The following is a 20898-nucleotide window of genomic DNA, read 5'->3' on the forward strand; positions in this document are numbered from 1 at the left end:
GAGCCTCGAGGCTGGCAGGGGCACACAGGGAGCAGGGGTGGCTCAGGGCACAGAGGGGCAGCTCCGGGGCCAGCAGCACAGCTCAGCTCAGCTCAGCTCAGCTCAGCTCAGCATGGCCCAGCTCAGCTCAGCTCAGCATGGCACAGCTCAGCTCAGCTCAGCTCAGCTCAGCATGGCCCAGCTCAGCTCAGCATGGCCCAGCTCAGCTCAGCTCAGCATGGCCCAGCTCAGCTCAGCATGGCTCAGCTCAGCTCAGGGCTCACTCCCAAGGCCCGGGGACACCAGGGCGTGGCTGTGTTTGAGTATCTCAGCTGGGCACCTGCAGGACCAGCTCTGGCAGTGCCCAAAAGCAAAGGAAGTTTGAATCTCTGTAAGTATGGCGTTACAGGGGATGACCGTCACACAGAAAGATTTTGAACATTAATTACAGTTAATTTTGAACGTTTTGTAACTTTATAATTTAATTGCCAACCCTTTTCCCTTCAAATTAACCATGGATGTACAGCATACAATCAAACAAGCTTTTTTAAAAAGTACATCTTAATATAAATAGTTTATTCAGTGCATGGTTGTGTATACAACAAATAATAAACAACTTTTTTTGTACCAGGCAGAAAGCTGCCTGCACAGAACTAATTCAGTTTTGGAGCACAGAATCCAACGATGATTAATGCACAAAATCTGACACATCATGCAACTCTATGCCAATATTCCAACTTTCTCCCATGCAACAGACATGATGACCTAAATGGAAACCTAACTACATTTTTGAAACAATTGTTTCCAATAGCATGTGTAAGTATATGTTGTTTAGGGGTAACCTGTCCTAACGCTTCCTCCTACACAATATTCACGTGCCCGTTACAGTGAAAGGACTTTTACAAATAAGACGTTTCTTATAAAAAAATTAAGTCACCTTAATTCCACAGTTTCTGTCTTTAGAAAAGAAGCCACAACGATAGTTTAACATGACACACAAAATGGAATTAAGAGAAATCTACACTGGAGGATAATTTTATCCCTTTCTGTTAACTTCCACTTGGGATAACAAAACAACTCAATTCCTACAGACTGGGGTTAGCACAAGAACTTTACCAGAAACTACAAATCTATAAAAATTTATATTTCATTGTGTTTAAAACCACAAGAACACTGTTTGCTTGAGCCTGAGACACCAACTCTCAGTTCCAACCCTGAATTTTGAATTATTTTTTTTAAAGACACAGCTTTAAAGACCCATTGGAGTTCAGAAATCAAAAAGTTGCACTATTCCAAATTAAAGGATACATTTTTTTATCAAGCCTTAGATATAAAACGGTAAGCCAAGGAAACAACAGAGTTTACGTATTTGTTTTTTGTTTGCCCCTATAAAACATACAAGCATTAAAATTTCCTTTGAAGAGCAAAAGTGGTCTTTTTCTGAGTTGGAAAGCAAATTCTTATCAGCAGTGAATGCTGTGAAATGTTTTTGTTTCGTTTTCCACAAAGCATAGGAGAGAGAGAGAAAGAGAGAAAGGAGAAGTGAGAGAGAGAGAGAGCCGGACATTCCTTCTCGGAGGGCTTCCCGCAGCTGTGTCTGCTGCTATCCAACTGCCTTGTGGTGTGCACGAGCACATTCTACATGCCTGGGGCTCTCCTCTGCCCACCAGAAGATCTAATGGCTGATAAACGGGTGACCTAGCGAGCGCGGCGCCTGGTCCTGGGCACCGGGAGCTTGATGAAAGACTGCGAGTAAGAATTCAACTGCATCCGGAGGTAAGGTTCTGTTAGAGAGCACTTGGCTGGCCTGAACCTGGCTACGTGGACTCGTTTTGGCTCATGGATTTACCCCCGTTTAGCACTCCTGAAACGCTTCTGCTCTTTGTTGGGGTCCCGCTTCCAGACCTGGAGAACTCTGTGAGATCGTGGAGGGAAGGCTCTTTGTACATGGCCACTGCAAGGCAAGAGAGCAGAACGTCAGCACAGCTGGGGCACAGCCCAGCTCTGGCACGCTCAGCCACAGCCCGCAGTGGAGGCAGAGAAACACCCAGGGCAAGGAGGCCCTTCCATTTCAAACACTCCCTGAGAACCCTCTCAGTGGACTGACGTTTTACAGAAGGGGAAAAACACTCCTCCCTCTCCCACTGCACCTACACAACCCTGCAGGGCAGACCTAAGCTGACAAAATCAGCATTTCCTTAGGAACAGAGAAGAAGGAGGGTCAGTAGTTGTGGTTTAACCTGTTGGAACTCTACTGAGACAATGAGAATGCTACACTCCTGTTACATAAACAGCTGGACACGCCAAATATATGTGCACAGGAATTAAACACAACACAGTATCAGTTCAGATAAACGGAGCAAGCCCAAGCAATTACCTTTTAAGGGTTTTGGAAGAAAGTGTGCTGCAGGTTTATTTTTCTTCACGTGGTTTCCTTTCATTATTTCTCCTTCTTTGTTAAGACCCAAATACCAACCCCGGCCAGACTGTTGCTGTCTGTAGATCATTGAGGAATATGTCACATAGTAGTTTTCAAATACTGATTCTTTGAACTTGCATTCAGGTGTAAAATGTTCCTGTAAGAAAGCAACAGATCAATTTGAGCAGGGCCGAATCCCACATCAGTTAATGAAAAAGCACCCACCATCCACTGCTTTCTGAACGGTGAGAAGTCACACCTCTCATCCTCAACCATCCAGTTATGAAACTTGGGTCCTACAAGTATTAACAAAGGAGTAACACAATTTGAAACCTGTGAAATGATGCTGCGAGCAGCCCTAAGAGGAATGTAATAAGATCTTTGTGAACAACGAGTAAAAAGTCAGAGGATTTATTGATTGATGCAGCTAATGGATGTCAGGCAGAGAGGGGCTGCGTCACCCCTGGAGCAGCTGCGGTGCAGCCCTGCAGCAGGAGAGCCACAGAGTGCTTTGAGCATGAACTGCTGCCCTGTAAGAGCTGTGCAAGAGACACGGGCAGAGCGGCACAGAGCCAGCGTGCCAGCAGTGAAAGCTTGCCTCTCCCTAGCCCCAACAGCCCTGGCTCCTTCGGCCTCTGAACGTTACAAGTTCTGGCAACACCTCACCTGTGGACTCTAAAATGTGAAAGAGGAAGGGTTTGGTCTTTGTTAACATCTCAGTCGTGCCTGTCCCTGCACCACAGAGCAGCCAGATGCTTGCTGGCCTGCCCTGGTGAAGGCAGCCAGCTGCAGGGGAGCTGCCCTCGTGCCTACAGTACCTACAGGGGCGTGACAGAAAGGAGGAAAAACTGTGCTTGTACAATGATTGTCATTTGATTTTAAAATATCACAGGAAATTAAATGTCTCAGGAGCTTAAGATATTCTTATCTAGTTTCTGAAATATTCTCATGTGAGAAAAGGATGGTATTAAAAAAAAGAAACCCGCCACTCCGCATTTTCTGCACATCTTTTGCCATTTTGTCTTTACAAGAGAAAGAAAAAAGCTCCCATTCTCTGACTGGCATTTGCTTCAACAAAGAATGTGAAGCAAGTAATTTTCTTCTTTTTTTCCTTTAAGCTAATTGGTTGTTATTTAGTTAATTGACAATTGGTTTCAATTGCTGTCAAATAGGCACAGCCATTGCATTTTGGTAAGATTTCTGCATAAAAGCCTTCCCTCGCTGTTCTCTGCCCAGCACCAGCCATGGTAACAAAGACTGTTGCAAGGGTATCATCCAATTAGCAGCAAAATGGAAAACTGCAGTGCTCCCACTGGCAGATTATGGTTTATGTACAGTAATTTGGAGCTGTTTTGGGTACAAAAGGCCCGCTTGCACACAGCAGCAGAGGGTCAGACTGCAAACAGAACCCCAACATTTCCTCTGGAGCTCCCAGGGAGCAGGTGAAGCTCAGCACGAGCAGCAGCCCTGCCGGAGCTGCAGGGGCTGGACGCTCTGCCATGACACACATTCCCTCCCGATGTTTGTGCCCTAAAGCAGAGCCCCTCAGCTGGGCTGGCAGGGAGCCGTGCCCTTTCTGCCAGCTGCACCTGCAGCTCAGCACGGTGCCCTGGCATCCCCCTGGGCAGCCCGAGGGGCTGGGGCTCTGCCTGCCCCCGAGCACTGCTCAGCACTAACAGGGAGCAGCCCTGCCGGGGAGGCTCCGAGTGAGGAAGGGCAGCAGGGGCATTCCAGTGACAATGCACTTTCCTGAGCCTGGCAGTGCCAGCTGGGCACGACAGCACTTCCAGGAGCACAGCCCAGGGCACAGTGCAGAGCAGCAGCTGCAGATTGGCCATCTTGTTATCTCTGCTGGCAAATTCTTTACCAATACCCCGAGCAAGAGCTTGCTGGAGTCAGGAGAGGGCTGAGTGCCCCAATAACACCGAGGCTTTCCAGCTCACACAGTCAATCCCATGGAAATCTATGAACACAGGTGCTGAATGCCAAGGCCAGGTTTTCCTGTCTCTCAGCTGTCCTTTTAGTCCATCCTTGCAAGGAAAACAATGCAAATGAGTTCTGGAAAGCCCAGTGTTATGGATGCATTATTGCACAAAACAGATGAAAAGCACTCTTTCTGTGAAACACTATTTCCACCTCTGCTTACCTCAAAAGTCACTGAAGATGGCACCTAAATGACAATAAACTGCAGTCACTCAAGCCCCTCACACATCCACCCTTAACACTGAAGGAATGAATGAATAAAGAAAAGGAAAAGACAGTGCTGGATTCACTGTAGTCGTGACTCAGCCACGCTCAAGTAAGCAGGAAGATGAACTGTCAGGGGCTGCTGCTCGGTTCTGAGCTGATCAGCTGAACTACTGAAAGGCTCCTTCATGAACAAATCTGTAGCTGCATTGAACATGTGAAAAATCATTAAAAAATAATAATTTGGTGCATGATAATATGGTAAAAAGGCCTTGTGGCCTTTTTCATACACTTAGAGTAGCTGTATTTCCAGGCAGCTGACTAGATTATATCTAAAATAATTCAGGCTACATTACAGAATGCCAAGCCTGAAAGCTAAAATATCATAAAAGCCAATCTGGAATTCTTCCTGCTCTGTTTGTGCAGAAGACATATCTGAAGCCAAAACCCCTCCAAATTATCAGCCACCACACCCACCTACCCTGCAGGACTGCATGTTGATGATGCTGTGCTCCAAAGGACTCTGGAGCAGGAATTCAGCCTCCCCAGGACCCGAAAAGGGGAAGCCTGGGTGTGAGGAAGGTGTTTGCCCTCTGCCATTCATTGCATGCTGAATTTGCACTGTGGATACCATCAGCAGGGGCACCACCAAATTCTTGAAGGCATGAGGTCAGGACTGGTTTGTTCCATGTTTCTCTTGCCACAGGTTGAATATCCTGCAGCAGGATATTAGAGCAATCCCAGATAGTTCAGATATTGGTCTGGGATTGTTATCCCAGACAGAACAAACCCTAGAGCACTTTATTAGAACAATCACAGACTTTGTTCAGATGGACTTAGTGCTAGAGGCATGAGTAAACAGCAAGAAAAGAAAGTTTAACTTTGAAAAGTATTCAAGGAAAGTATTGTGTACTTGGGAAACTTGGAAAATGTTCTTATATATTGAGCATGTAATTATATTCCTTGTGATCAATGACTATGTCTGTGTACAGGATTTATCCTTTATTTTCTCCACTTAATGAAAATTGGATTTTTTTCCCTCCATATCCCAATTTCTTTCAGAACTATAATGTAGCCCAGGATTCCATTTTATAATCATGAATTTTTGAAGGAGCCTCGTTAAGGCTCCAGAGTAGTGATTTTCTGCGCCAGTGAGCCTGCCTTTTTTTATTAACAGAGATTGATTTTCTCCATCTTGGCATGTGAGGTTCCAGGGTGTATCCTCTGGACCATCACCCTGTAACGTGCAGTGGTACAGCAGCACAGGATGGGAATACTTCAGCTCTCATGTTGTAACAGCTTTTCGATGCCCAGTGTGAGGAGTCTGAAGAAGCTGGGATTGCCTGGGCCCCCAGAAGCCTTTTGCTGCAGCGGTGGAAAATGACAATTACCTTAGAGCAAAGCCTTTTCTATCAGACAGCACATTGCCACAGCCAGGTTCCCACCCCACGGTGCTGCCCGTGCTGCTGGAGCTCACCTGCCTTGAGGAACCCAGGTGACTCAGTGGGAGCAGCTCCTGCTCTGGATGCACAGCTCCTGGCTGTTTGGCCACGGCTCTGTGGCTGTCCCCAGCACAGCAAAGACTCCTTTTCCCGAAAAATGTGGGGGCTTTGGGGACAGGTGCTGGCTCAGCTCAGGGAGGAGCATCCCTTTGGCCACACCCCGTGCAGGTGAGCGTTCACACACTCTGCAGTGAGTTTGCACACACTCTGCAGGTGAGTTTTCACATCCTTTGCAGGTGAGTGTTCACTGACTCTGCAGTGAGTTTTCACAGACTGCAGGAAGCCCAAAGCCCTCAGGAGGGCTGGGAGGCTGAACTAACTGCTACAGACAAACTACCAGCTGGTTTGGGAACAATGTAGTTCCCCTGGAGTTCACTTCAGGTATGTGTACTGGCCATGCAACCACGGAAGGAAGAAAATTAGATCAAAAATTACATAGGCAAGAGACACTGAATTTATTCAGGAAAACAACTTAGTGACTGGAGTGACAGGGAGGCAAAGCTTTCTGGAGAGTGATCCCAAACAACTCCAGAGGATGGATTTTCCTTATTGCTAGTGCAATGAGCAGGAATTTATCAAGTGAAACACGAACCATCAGTGGTGTGTGAAATTATTTAGTGCAAAGCTTCTGTGAAGAGTACAATGGAGCCCAAGGAAGCAGCTGGATAACCAGGATCTCCAGAGAAAGATTTCAGGTTGTCACTAGGTATTCTCTGGATCCATGAGAAAAGCACTGAAAAGAGCCCCTAGTGATTCCCTTGACATCATTCCTCTGCACAGCAAACCAAAGGCACAAATTCAGGGAACAATGCCCACGGTGAACCAAAGTAGAAAACATTAATTACAAACACAGAGATTCAGAGGTGTCAATTTTGTTCATTACTCTTTTTCTATCCTTATCAGTGACTCAGCTGAGCAAAAGCCTCCATCTTTGCCCAGGTTTTTTAGTGGCCATCAATTACCAACTCTTGAGAGCTCTGCCCCTCAGGATGTGCTGCTGCTGACCCGAGGGAACCACTAGAGCCCGTAAACAAGGCTGGAATTTAACTGGGACAGGAGCCATGCGTAATCCTATTATTGCTCCCCTGTCTTTTGGTGATGCTTCACTTTACAGCTGTGTTCATTAACCAAAGCATTCCTTAACTGGGGCAGGAGAACTAAGGCATGATACATACAGAAGGAAGGCACTCCTCTGATTACTGCAGAGGAGATTAATCCTGCTGGAAAAAAACCTGTAATGGGGCTTAAAACTTCTGCAAGATGCCCAGGAGTCCACCTCAGAGATGCCAAACACAGGTCCCCAGCCTAATCCATCCCATCAAGTTTTGACATACATTGTACTTGGTATGAAGAAGGGCAGAAGATCCACTTTACCCCAAATTCTTCTCTTCTGCATCATGTTTACCTTGATGATGCTGGAAGCATTGTAAAGGGAAACCTCTGCCATTACCTGAATGATCCAGTCTTATTTTACTACATTCCAATGCTTGCACCCACCCTATTTCAATTCCTGCAGCTTTTGGAGCAGCACAGGCAGCTGCAGCAGGTCCCTCTGTGTGCAGGTATCAGTGTGCAACAAACACCCCGAGCCCACTGGAGCATCACTCCAGCAGCCCTGGGGCTGTGCCAGCTGCTGAATCTGGAAACTACCAGAGAACTCCCTTTTCCTCTCAGCAGTTCTCCCCAGAGCAGCCAATCCTTTTCATAATTTTCCTAAGCTCATTATCTCTGTTCCCTGCCACAGCGGCTTCCACAGGTGAATCCAGCACTGTGCAAAACATATTTAAAATGTGTCTGCTGTTGTTTTTTATCATAAGCACACTGCTCATCTTTTTTTTTTTTTTTTACGGCTTTCTACTCTCAGCTTTCAGTTTTGGAAAACAGCACATAAAAGTACTCAGTGTGCCTCTTTGTGCCATTCATTACCCCACATCTCTCCATCGTGCCTCTGCTTATTCATCTCTTGTCTTAACTAAGCAGGCCTAATCTTTTAAAATCTCGTCTCATATGAAAGTTTCTCAGTGCCTTTAATCATTTTCATTACCCTTCACTGAATTCCTTCTTTTTTTTCCTCTATCATTTCCAGAACTGAAACACAACATTTAAGAAGAGGCTGCACCATTGAGTTGCATAACAGACGTAAGGTATTTTCAGTCATTTGTCTTATGACAAAGTAAAATGGACTTTGCTGCTCAACCTCACTATTGTGCATTTGTAGGAAAGTTCTCTATCTTTTCAGTTGTGTCTCTGATAAATATAGTCCAATTTAATGGTATTTCTGACCCTCAGATTAGGCAGTGTACCCAAGCTTAAATATTAAAGGAAGGGAGAAAGATGCAAAAGGCAGCTTGAACAGCTTTCTTCCCCAGAACTAGAGCAGAGAGCCCCAAAGATGCTAAGCAACCTATTTTATAACAAATCCATTGTTACATGGATAACCTGCCAGACACTGCAATCAGATTTCCAGCAGTTATAATTGACATCAAATCCTGGTATTGTCGAATCTCTCCAACACAGCTGTTGAGCACAATGTCCTCAACTTAAGAGTGTCATTTAAGTGTGTGGTTTTTAAAAATAACAGATCTAAGCTGAAAAAAAAGGTCCCTGTAAAGTGTGGGGATCATCTCCTGCTCTCAGTCACAGACAGCCCTTCATGTCCTTGTTCCAAGGGCCAAGCTCTGAGCCCACGGGCACCGGCTGGACATGGCCAGTGGCACCTCAGGGAGCACCAGAGCAGAGCCCCAGCAGAGCAGAGCCCAGCCTAGCCCAGCCCAGCCCAGCCCAGCCCAGCTGCCCTGCTCGCAGGCTCTGCTCTGGACGAGCCTGCAGCTGCTCCTGTGGCTCTGCAGAGGATGGGCAGCAGGGCTGGACTCTGCAGCACCAAACCCCCCGGCACTCGAGCAGCCCCGCCTGGCTCCCCATGCCCAGCCAGGCTCTGAGGGAGCAGCAGGGCTGCTCAGAGCACAGGGGGATTCACTGCTGCTCCTGGGCACAGGGCAGCAGCCCCGGCCTGGGGACGTGGAAGAGATCTCCTCTGGACTGACACCCATGACTTCATGCACATTCATCTGAAAGGGCTGGAAAACAATGATCTCATCAGTGTCTGCAGCAAGCTCTGCATCTCTGTTTAATTACAAGCAGGGACATGAGCCCTTCTGCAGTGGATGCTCCTAAGTTCTCTGGAAAATCACACAGAGCTTTTTGTCTTCTGGGGAAGAGCAGCAGAATGAACAGGAGTCAGGGCAAGAGGGGACAGTGCTGTGTCCCTCCTGTGGGAGCAGGGCTAGCAGGGGATGCCAGCCTGCAGCCTGGCTGTGCGAGTGCAGCTGGGCCAGTGCATGGGACAGGATCCCCTCTGCTGCCCTGCGAGTGCCATGCTGTGCTCCTGTGGCAGAGCTCTCCCCAGCACAGCCCGGGCTCAGCCCGGCCTCCCCAGGCTGCAGCAGTGTCTGCTGACACTGAAGAAGAAGGATGGGGTCTGCACCAGGGGAAGAGCTCAGCTGCTGCTGAAGGAGCTCTTTTTCTGCACACCAGCAATTGCCTCTGCTCAGTGACTGCGAGAGGCTGCAAGAGGAAGATAAATGCCAGCAGGAGCTGCAGAGCAGGAATAATGCCACACTACATCACACAGGCTGCTGCTGGCTGTCAGCTGAGGGTGCTCCACAGGAACAGCCAGCCCTGCCCTCTGCCTGTGCTCCTGTGGGTGCCGTTCCTGGTGCCTGGCTCAGCCTTGCCTCGGGCTCAGCACAGCTCTGTCCCTCCTCCTGCAGCCCCAGCAGTGCCCTGGGCCCCGTGCTGAGCCCACCCTGCCCTGGGCACTGCCTGGGCTGCAGCTGCTGCCCCACAGGAGCCTCCCCTACAGCAGCACTGCCACTTCCCCATTTTGGGAACTCCCTGGAAAGCTTTGTAAAGTAATAATGAGCAGAGGTTTTGGACTAAAAAATAACACCAAACTAACAGGCCTATTAATATTAGGCTTTTATTCTGAAGCATTGCATTGCAAGCATAATTGTTAATATGGATAAAGTCAGTGTTGGGAAACTTAACCAGGACATTACCCTCAACAAAAGCAGTGACTTCTTCAGAATCTGATCCAAAATGTATTTTACCAAGGCAAGTATTACCCATGCCTTCCTGCATTTTGGTCAGCTCCTAGTGTTCAGGTAGCCTGCAAAGACACACAGACCTCTTGCTTTAAGAAACCCAGGATATTTGATATTTGTCACTATTCATTCAGCTCGCTTGATACAACGTGTAAATATAAAAACTGAGCTTAAGAATAATCTGAATGTCACGGGCTGAAGGAACTGGTTAGCTCCATCCTGACCAAACCAGCACCTCTGTCTGGCCAAATGGTAATGAGACCTTTTCAAATGAGCTTGATTTACTGAAATCCCTTCATTCATGCGTGCCACGGGTGGATGTTTTTCAAAGCTCAGCAGCTGACAGTGCCAGGGCATTACTGGCAGCCAAACCCTTGATACAGAGCAGGATGCTCTTGGAATGTGTGCACCCTCACAGCTCCCTGCGTGGTGCCACTGACCATGTGCTGCTCAGGGGAGCTCAGAGGGATGTGTGTATCAGAGATGGAAGCTCTTTGTGACATCTGAGAGGCTTCAGATGGCAAAGCCTTTAGTAACAAGGCAATGAAGGATTATACATGGGAGAGGAGATACAAGAGTGGCCCTTTATTCCAGAGCTGGTAGAACACATTTGCTTCAGCAGGTGAAGACCCCACCTGCAAAGGGACACATGCAGAGAACAGGCTAAATCTCTCTCTGAAAATGACACACACACGCCTTGGAAGCAATTTAAGCTTTGGGGAAGTTTTCCAGCACTTGTATGTCCTCTTACCAGGTCTCCAGCAAGCCACTGAAACCAAGAAATAGCCCTGACCTTCCAGGAGACAGCCTGAGCACACAGATAAGCTCACAAAGCTCTGGTTTCTTTCTCCCACAGTGATAGGGACTTTGCAAAGGTCTGTCACTTGGCTGGTTTATGACTCCCTGCTGCCCCTGGGCTGTGGAAAAGATTACTCTGGAGCCAGACTTTTGGGAGACACCATGCTGCTGTTGTCTAAGCAGCAGAGGAGAAACAGGTCCCTGGTAAAGCACTTGCAAACCTAATTTAAACTTGGAAGACACCCAAACGTCTCTGGGAGGTGCAATTTAAAACCCTAACCTAAGATAGCCTGGACTGCAATCACCGATTTCTGGGAATGCTGTGGGACACTTGCTCCATGAATCAAACACTGCAGATCTCTGTATTGTAACATTTCCACAGGAGAGCTATTCTGAGTTCTCTCACAGTGAAAAAATTAGAAGAACACTAAATTCGAACATAGGTATGACCACCACCTGACTTAGACATCTGCTCCAGCAAGTCTCTCAGGCTTCCTGAGAATTTGAGTCAAAGAACTCTTTCCATCATCTCCATCTCCATCTCTATCCCCATCCCCATCTCCCTGATAGTGTTACCTGTTGAACAGACAGGGAGCTCCCTGAAAGGATTTAGGAGGGTTTGAGTGAAGTCTTTGTCCCTGACTCACACAGAAAGGTGAATGATGTGAGCACTTGGATTTGAGAACTAAAGCTCGTGTCTCTGCCTCAGAAAGTTTTCAGCACAGTTGAAACAAAGACCTGGCAGGAGATTACCAGATGCTGGGTACTGTACCACAAGGAGGAATCTGAAAGCCAGGTCCCAGGTTTACTTTGGAAACTACTGCTGCATTTTTCTTGGGGTATCTGAAGGGCCTGGGACCAGCTGTGCCTCTGTGGCTCTCCACGTGCAGTCGCAGCTTCTGCAGCCAGCCAGGAGCGAGCAGAGCGACCCCAGCCCGCAGCCGATGCCCCAGGGCGAGCCTGTCCCTCACAAAAGGAGGCCATCTCTCCATTTCCCCACTGCCTCATCTCCCACTCCACTGGCCGGGGATCCCTCCACTGATCCCTGCCCAGCCTGTGCCCTGCGTGCCCAGAGGGAGCAGCTGCTGCTGTTACAGCAACACACCCAAAATCACCACCTGAGCAGGGACTCTGCGCTTTCATTGCAGTGCAGTGTTCTTAGAATTAGTCCTAGGTGGCTTTGCCCAGGACTAATTGGGTCTACAAACTAATTACATTCTTCCTGTAGGTTATAGCAGTTTGTCTGCTGGTCTCTTTTCTAAGCTCCTGCTGGTGAGATTCAGCTCTTCACTCCAGTGTCTCCCACCACTGGATGTTGTTCTGGAAAAGCAGCTGCTGGCAGAGCTGCAAACACAGCCAGGAAAGCCCAGAATGCAAACTGGAAAATGATGAGGAAGAAAAGGATTCATTTCTTCCCCTGGATTTTGCAAAGCCATTACCTGTTTTTGAGTGGCATCTCCAATTCGACACTGGGAACTGCTAAAGCATTTACATAAGAATGCAAAAATGCACACATTATCACTGCAGGAAGCACTTAAAATTTAAGATAATTATATAGTATGGAAACCATTTCAAAGGACTCAAACAAAATAACAACTAATTCCGGAGAGTCACCCTTTAAGATGATTATTACTCTGCACTGCCACTGATCTCCCACTAAAAAAATCCTTCTCTTTACAATTATGTGCACATTATAAATTCCTACTTTGTTCTTCCCCCATCAAGCTCCTACAGCTGCCACTGACAAATTTGCATTCTCTGAGAGCTTAACTAGACAGCAAAATCTCCCCACTGGGAACAGAGGTGAAGCACACGATTGCCAGGCTCGGGGCCACCCTCCCTTGGGACAGGATTCCTGCAGCTCAGGGGGATTCCTGCAGGAGCCTGCCCTTCCTCTGCCATGGCAGCAGCAGCAGCAGGAATCCCACGCTGGAGTCAGCAGCAAGGCTGAGCCACGGGGACCTGCGGGGAGCCCCTGCATCCCTGCTGCTGTGCTTGCAGCGCTCCGCAGCCTGGGCTGCTGCTGCTCGTCTGTGCGAGGTAAGAAAGCAGGAAAAAGGCATTCAGCCAGCTGCTTCCCAGACCAAGACGTGCCATTTCAGCTGCAGAGAGCTGGCATGGGAAGGGGGAAGCACACTTGTGAGTGGGACTGTTCTGCCCCTGCAGCCTCTCTCCACCTCCTGCTCCACGCCCCTCCGTGGCTCTGGCTCCTGCCCCACTGCTGCCATTCTCTTGTCTTTTCCACAAGTGTCCCAGGGAAAAAAATAAAACACTGTGCCTAGCTCTACTGCTCAAAGCAAACTCATTTGGGGAAAAACTTACCTGCCAAAGCCTAATATGTTTTTATTGGCTATCTGCTAAGAGATCTTGCAAAAGTACAAACTGAACTCAGAGCAAATGAGATTTTCTTCTCTCAGATATTATGGAGACTTAACAAAGTCCCATACCAAGTCTCTGACTTAATGGACAAAAGAAAGTGTTTTCTGAGTCTAATTATTGGAAATTGCAGCAGCGAAAAGAGCTGGAACTTTCCCACAAACTTCATCCTGAGAAAGAAAATTGACACATTTAAAATCTTGTATTTGTACAGAGTAAATTAAAACAGTATCTGGTAATGGAAAGTGCAGCCACCCCATGGATAGGTGCTGGGCTGCTGCAGGTTTCCCACACAACTGTCTCCAGCAAACCAAAGCCCTGGAGGTCACTGCTGCCACTGGCACCTGATCAGTGTGGGAAAATGAGCTGTGCCAAGTGAGGGTCTGGATGTGATCTGTGGACAGCGCCTGCTGTGACCCTCCCCACAGCCAGCCCCACCTGGGTCACCTGCAGCGCCGAGCCCCAGCGTGCCCAGGGCTCAGGGGGGAGCTGAGGGCAGTGCCCCTGCCCAGGGTGGGAGCTGAGGGCAGTGCCCCTGCCCAGGGCTCAGGGGGGAGCTGAGGGCAGTGCCTCTGCCCAGGGTGGGAGCTGAGGGCAGTGCCCTCTGCCCAGGGGGGAGCTGAGGGCAGTGCCCCTGCCCAGGGCTCAGGGGGGAGCTGAGGGCAGTGCCCTCTGCCCAGGGTGGGAGCTGAGGGCAGTGCCCCTGCCCAGGGCTCAGGGGGGAGCTGAGGGCAGTGCCCCTGCCCAGGGCTCAGGGTGGGAGCTGAGCACCCCGAGACAAGCTGGCACCACCTGCATTGAGAAAATAGTTTTTAAGAGATTCACCTTTCCTGCTCCCAGCAGCTGCAGCCAGTGTGATGCAAGAGTGCAAAGGGCTGGATTACTTCTGCAGACAGGAAAATGATTTATATATTTTTAAATAAATAATGTGATTTATGAACAAAAGGGCTTATAACCTAAGAATTGAATAATGTATAGATGAGTTCATCATTGGGGTTTTAATAAGATACCTCTAAAATATGCATACAGGTCAGTGATTTACTAACAACCTGCTCTTACAACACAGGCACACAGACAGGGTGCAAAGCACAACAGGTTTAAACCCTTTAACCCCCCCATTTCCATTCTCACTGCTATATAAAAAAAAAGTATTTAAATTAAGTTGGTTTTATTATCCCTTTTTAAGTCTTAATCCATTACTGGGCTACCTTCTATCACAGCACATAAATAAATCAGCCTTTCATTGCCAGAGACCCTTACAATATTGTTGTTCATTTACTTCTAGTTTTCTAGATATGCTGGGCATATCCCAGGCATGCATAAAAGATCTACTTGCCCTAAGAAACTCCAGATCAAAAATAAATATGATAAAGATGAAAACACATTCATCAGAGGCAGCAGGAAATAGGGGAGCAGAGCAGGGCAGAGATGCAGCAATGATGCAACGCTCAGAATTGTATTTAAAAAGTAAATCCTTGGAGCTGAAGTGCATCTCAGCTCCAGTAGCAGCTGCACAGCCAGAGAGAGCTCCAGGAACGTGTCCTGGCTCCCCAGCACGCCGGGCTCCCTGCGCCTGCTCCCGGGCTGCTCACACAGAGCCTGGCTGAGCTGCAGCTCCCGGCGCTCAGGTGCCGCTCCCACGCCAGCACTGGCACAGAGCAGCAGATGAACACCCAGTTCTTCCAGGTTTTGCCCAAGGCTAAGGAGGAATTTATTGCCCAGCATGGGTTAAACCCCCAGGACGCTTCTTGCACCAGTCCTGTTTTTAGTACAGGCTTCTCCTGTCTCTGCTGACTCCACCAAGCTCTCGGCACACGGAGGGCGAGACGAGTCTCGGTCTGCTGGTCCTTAAACCTGTGAAACCCTGAAATAGCCCCAGGAACTGCACTCTCCTTACCCCCTCCTGCTACTCTGCCAAACCTGTGTCTTCTCTTTTCCCGTCCATCAGAGGGGAGCTGGGCTGCACCAGCAGCAAGGGCTCAGCACCAGCGAGGCAGCTCCGGGAGAGCCTCTCCGTGCCCCGCCAGGAGGGGAATCAGAGGGAGGAGCTGCTGGAGATCACTGCTCCAGGAAAACATGCCTAATGTGCAGCACCAGTTGCCCACTGCACCAGCTGCAGTCTGTAGCTACAAGTAAGTCAAGTACTTTATTTGTGTAATTACAAGGAACTGATCCCTGGGGGTCATAGAAATAATTCAGCGTACTAGCAAAAAATGAGCTTTCTGAGAACATTTACACTGGTATAATCTGATGGGATGCAGAGTTCTGGAAAATAAATGCCAAAGGGGATGAAAAAACAGCTAAAGCTAATTTATTTTTAAATCAAATTAATATTAGCTTTTTTTTTTTGGTCTGTATTTGCTCAGCTTTAAGGAATAGCCTCTTTTCTTCTTTGTTGCCATTTGTTTTTTTTGGGCAATGTATCTCAAGCTGAGGAATTGTATCCAAGGTTCAGCCCTAGTGCCAAGGAGTGAAATGCAGGTATAATAAAGCCACACTGCACACTGCATGTGGGAGGCACCTCTGCCCATCTGCCTTTCCAGGAGCTTCTGAAAAATAACCCCCGTTATTAAACTAATCACCTTGTGTCAAATGGCAGAGTGACAGCAGAGAAAATTTACCCGGGTAATAACTCAGCAATAAAGGTACGTCCAGGGAGGAGGAAATGAGGCTGCTGCAGACACAGCAATAACATCGTGGAGCAAAATCCAATATTGGAAGAGATAAAAGTTCTCCATCCCAATATTCCTCCGTGACAAGTATGAAAGAGTGTGCATGAGAACAAGGGGAAAAGATGAAAGATAGCAGCAGGAAGGACTTTGAGAGGTGAGCCAACAGGTAAACAATGCCTGCATGGAGAGCAGGTGAGGAGAGGGGCAGGGCTGGGGGCTCAGTGCCCTCTGCTCAGCTCTGCAGGGCTGGGGGCTCAGTGCCCTCCTGATCAGCTCTGCAGGGACAGGGCTGGGGGCTCAGTGCCCTGTGCCCAGCTCTCTGGGGGCTCAGTGCCCTCTGCCCAGCTCTCTGGGGGCTCCGTGCCCTGTGCCCAGCTCTCTGGGGGCTCAGTGCCCTCCTGATCAGCTCTCTGGGGGCTCAGTGCCCTCTGCCCAGCTCTCTGGGGGCTCAGTGCCCTCCTGATCAGCTCTCTGGGGGCTCAGTGCCCTCTGCCCAGCTCTCTGGGGGCTCAGTGCCCTGTGCCCAGCTCTCTGGGGGCTCAGTGCCCTGTGCCCAGCTCTCTGGGGGCTCAGTGCCCTGTGCCCAGCTCTCTGGGAGCTCAGTGCCCTGTGCCCAGCTCTGCAGGGCCAGCCAGGGCTGCTCCCATCCCACCCACCCCAGCCTGGCAAGGGGCAAGCAGGGGCTGGGCTGGCAGGGCTGATGAGGCAAGCCAGAAACAAAATGTGTGGCACTGACATGTTTCCTAACAGCACTGACAGATTTTAATAAGCAAGCTATTCTTCAGTTTTGATTTGAGGTGTATATAATTAGGTAATGTGGGTGTTGAGTGATAAAACCCACAAGAAATACACAAATTAGAAGCACTGATTTTTTTGAAACCATGGCCTGTTTCAGACTAAGTGGCATGACCTATTTTTATTGTATTATTATATTTGGAAAATAAAAGGAAAGCTTCTCTTTTTCATCTCTTCTTCAGCACAGGAAAGATTGGGGACAAATGATACTGCTCTTTTAAGTTCTCCTCTTTCAAAACTTAAGAACCTTTATTTGTTGTTTGATTTCTTTTGCTTTTCTTTTACTCTTTTATTTTTCTTATTCTTTTACTGGCTTCTTCCTAGAAGAGATGAGATCTATCTCGATTTTCCAGTAATCACCTTCCAGTGATTCAGTGAATCAGTTTCACTTTTCCAGTAATCCCTTTCACAAACTTCCCCACAAACTCAGTTAAGTATTTCTCTATTCCAGATTTGAGTAAGACCAGGGAAAGCCAGAAATATTCTACGACTGCTGACCAAAAGCAAGAATTTACAATGGATTTCAAGAATGTCCTCTTGAAGGGAATACAACTGCTCATGAAAAAGGGATCCTCTCTGAATTTTCGGGCAAGAGCTCTGACAGTGAAATATCCAGTACAACTTCCTGTACAGCCTTAGGGCTTCCTGCTCCTGTCACCTCTAATGGGCTGAGCAGGGGATCTGTACAGCAACTGCACAAAATACATAATTCTGTCTATCTCAGGAATTTCATCAATTCCTTTTAAAATAAGGTAGATTATCTTAATTAAATTTATAATGTGAAGTCCTTTGGTGTGCAGGACAATGTCTTGTCCCAGTATCTTCACCATCTTTCATCCAGGCCTCCAGTGGCCACCACCTCATGAATTGCCTTTTTTAAGCACGTTATCATCCCTGCATCATGTGAATGTTATGTAATGCCCCATCCTTATCTCTGCTGCCTGCTGGGGACACAGCCCAGCGCTATTATTTCCCAAAACTGCACTCGGCAGGGCTGCCCAGGGGTGGTTACTGAGGCACTGTCACATCTCCCAAAGCTCTGGTCCTGCACACAGTCCCAGGGCTCTGGGCAGCCCTTCCCAGTCCTGCTGTGCCCCTCACCAGCACAGGGCTGTCCCTGCTGTGCCACCCCCAGCTGGCCACAGCCTGCCCTGAGCCCTCCTCGGGCTCCCCTCCTCAACTCATCACCTCCTTCTGCATCCTGGTAAGCTACAGCCAATAAAACAAATTTAGTCCCACAGGAAACAGCAGGACTACAAAACCTGCTCTTATTTGAAATCAGTATGAAACACACCAAAATCCTGCATCTTTTCACAACACAAAATATTAGAAATCATCTCCTGATACTCTTAAAATTCTACACTTAGGCTATTATACAACAAAAGACTGAATTGCCATTTTTAAATGGTTTTATTTTTAGCCATAATAATAGTATTTTCATAGACTTCTCAGAAATTTTAGAAATCAAAACTTGCAGCTTTTCTTCTGGATACACCCATCTATCTCCCAGCTTTCTCTCCTGGAACCTGTTTTCCTGAATCTTTGTTTATCCTTACGGATGAACAGCCCTGTTTTGCAGATGTCTGCATACAGCACCTCATCCAGAGCATCCCTGATCCTGGCTCCTCAAAGATCTTCTTAGAGCTGTCATCCATTCAAATTCATAACAGCAGTGATTAATGGGAATAAGAATAGAAAGCCAGCAGCAACAGGAGCTTAGTGGGAATGCTATACTTTTAAATGAAAGCTGATTAGCCTCGGCTGCTCCTTCTGGCTAACACTGAGCTGTTATACTCCCTGATTCCATCTGCTTTACTTCCTGGCCTTTTGTAGGGAAAAGATCATTTTTATTTTTATGACTGGGAAGGCAAAGTATCAGCATTTTTAGTGACCCTCAAGGCTATAGGGACTCAGGAACAGGTATTGTTACCAAGAATCTGCCCAAAATTTCCCTTTTTATGTCACTGCCTTTTGACTTAACCTGCAACTGCACCCGTGGAGAACCCGGTGAGTCCCCATGTCCCTCTGCTGACTCAGCTCCAGACCCAGTATTGCCAGGAGTGATGGCAGTGACCCCCTGAAGCCCAAGGCTGGGGGCTGTGAGCAGAGCAGGGACGTGCACTGCTCAGTGTCTCATAACTCCATTCCAGGCCCTGGCCACTGTCCTTGGGCTGACTGGCAGACAGAAAACATCTGCTTCATTTCATGATTTCGCCTGATGCCTTTCAGATCCCAGCAGGTTTGAGATGTTGCCCTTTATGCACTTAGAGCACATTTCCCAATTAAGAGCAGAGCAGATTTTAGAGTCAAGTGGGAGATTTGCAGTAACTATTGTAACCCAGTTGTAAGGAAGATCTCCAGGGCTTTATCAACTTTTTCTTTGAAAAAATTAATCCTGGTAAGAAAAAGCAGAGTTTTAACCTGCACAGCAGCTTCCCAGACGAGCTCTGCCCTGGCCATGCCTTCTCCTGGTCCCACCCAGAAGGCTGCAAGCTGTGCCCAGAGGCTCAGTGTGCAGAACTGCAGCCACTTCTGGCTGTCACCAGGGTAAACAAGGACAGATTCCCAGAGAAACTTCTGAAGAGACTGACCTCGAAGAGCACAGGCTTTGCCTGATACACAGGAGAACCTTCCTCACAGGAAAGCACTTTGAAGGAGGTCGTAACTTAGCCCTTATCACTTCTTGATGGAAAAAAGAAAATGCTTTTACCAGTTAATGGCTCAGAAAAGTGCATGACTGGTTACTGTAACCACAACAACATATTCAAAAGCAGTGAGACAGAAAAGGAAGTGCTCGATAAGCATATGTTGTTGTTAATAAAGAATGACTTAGTGCTAAGTGGACCACACGGTTTCCAAGGTTGCTCGGCAAAAGCAGAACTTGGGGGGACCCAGCACCCTCGGGCTGCCTCCCTGTGCCCCACCCAGTCACCTCTGCAGCGTCACCCTGCCCTTCTCTCTGCTGGGCAGCCTGCCCCAGGCTGCAGAGCAGGGCTGATACCCCCTCCTGTCTCTGAGCATCCACCCAGCCCCTGGCTGCACCAGATTCAGTGCTTGATGTACTCCCTGCGTCCTCAGGACGAAGGCAATGCAGTCAGAACTGAGATCTGGAAAGCTGGTTTTGTTCTGGCCTTACGTTAACAGATCATTTATTACCCTGCAAGATCACGTGGGATCAATATCCAGGGGTCTGAGAGCTCCAAGGGCAGATGGACCACGGACTGGCAGGAATTTATTGTGTGCAGTGGCTCAGATGAGACTGGAGGAGAAGTGCCACCATCCAGGTGGCTTTAGAGAACAAGCACAATGAATCAGCCAGCAGCACTGAGATATCCTTCCTGTGAAGCTGCAGAAGGGAGGGACCTGGCCCTCGCTGCACACACGGCTTCCCCTGCTCCCCGAGAGCCAGACAGCAACACGCCCATGACACAGACTTCAAAATACCTGCCCTCCACGAGGGTCATCCTCAGCAGGGCCTGAAACCATCTGGTTGGCAGGCTGCAGCTGAAACAACCAAAACGCCCCTTGTTCCCACAGCAAAACCTCCACAGACCCTGCTCACTGCCCCCTGCTCTGACACCCCAGCGAAGCATCCCTTGGGGCAGCCCTGACCACCCCAGGCTGGCTGGCCGTGCTGCAAGCATCTTCCTCCAGCTGCACTCCATCCTCCCACCCTGAGCGCCTGGGTAAGGCTACCCCTGCTGCACAGGAAGGCAGGAAGCAGCACCTGGAGTAAAAATCAGCTGTCATGGCAGGTGAAACCTCAAACAAACCCGAGTCAAGGAACCACCGAGCCACGACAAGGCTGCTGGCTCTGGTTCAACAACCTCACTACATTCTTCCCTGCAGGGGAAATGCATTTTGCTGCTTCTTGGGAGTAGCTGGGAGAAACAGAAAGCTCAGGTAAAGGTTTGAGTGGGAATGGTTCCTACAGAGCAAGCAGGCTGAAAACAAACTGCAGAACTCAATCAGCCACCAACAGGACTCGGGTGAAATTCACAGAGAAAAAACATTGCCTCATTTAAACTAGCAAATCAGCATTATTAAATTACCACCTTCTTTAGCTG

General features: G+C 48.4%; 1 protein-coding gene across 9 annotated transcripts in view; it reads right to left on the bottom strand.

The window, feature by feature from the left end:
- Positions 1-409: 409 nt before the first annotated feature.
- Positions 410-20898, bottom strand: part of FGF13 (fibroblast growth factor 13) — a 190966-nt gene continuing 170477 nt past the window's right edge. For all 9 annotated transcript variants that reach the window (XM_038164603.1, XM_038164611.1, XM_038164608.1 and 6 more), the window contains 2 exons: positions 2357-2555; positions 410-1933 (listed from right to left, as the gene is read on the bottom strand). In XM_038164603.1, coding sequence (XP_038020531.1) covers positions 1797-1933; positions 2357-2555 — 336 coding nt within the window. In that variant the 3' untranslated portion in view covers positions 410-1796. The remainder of the gene's footprint in view (positions 1934-2356; positions 2556-20898) is intronic.

The sequence above is a fragment of the Motacilla alba genome, chromosome 4A (assembly GCF_015832195.1).
Source record: "Motacilla alba alba isolate MOTALB_02 chromosome 4A, Motacilla_alba_V1.0_pri, whole genome shotgun sequence".
In the NCBI taxonomy this organism is placed as follows: Eukaryota; Metazoa; Chordata; class Aves; order Passeriformes; family Motacillidae; genus Motacilla; species Motacilla alba.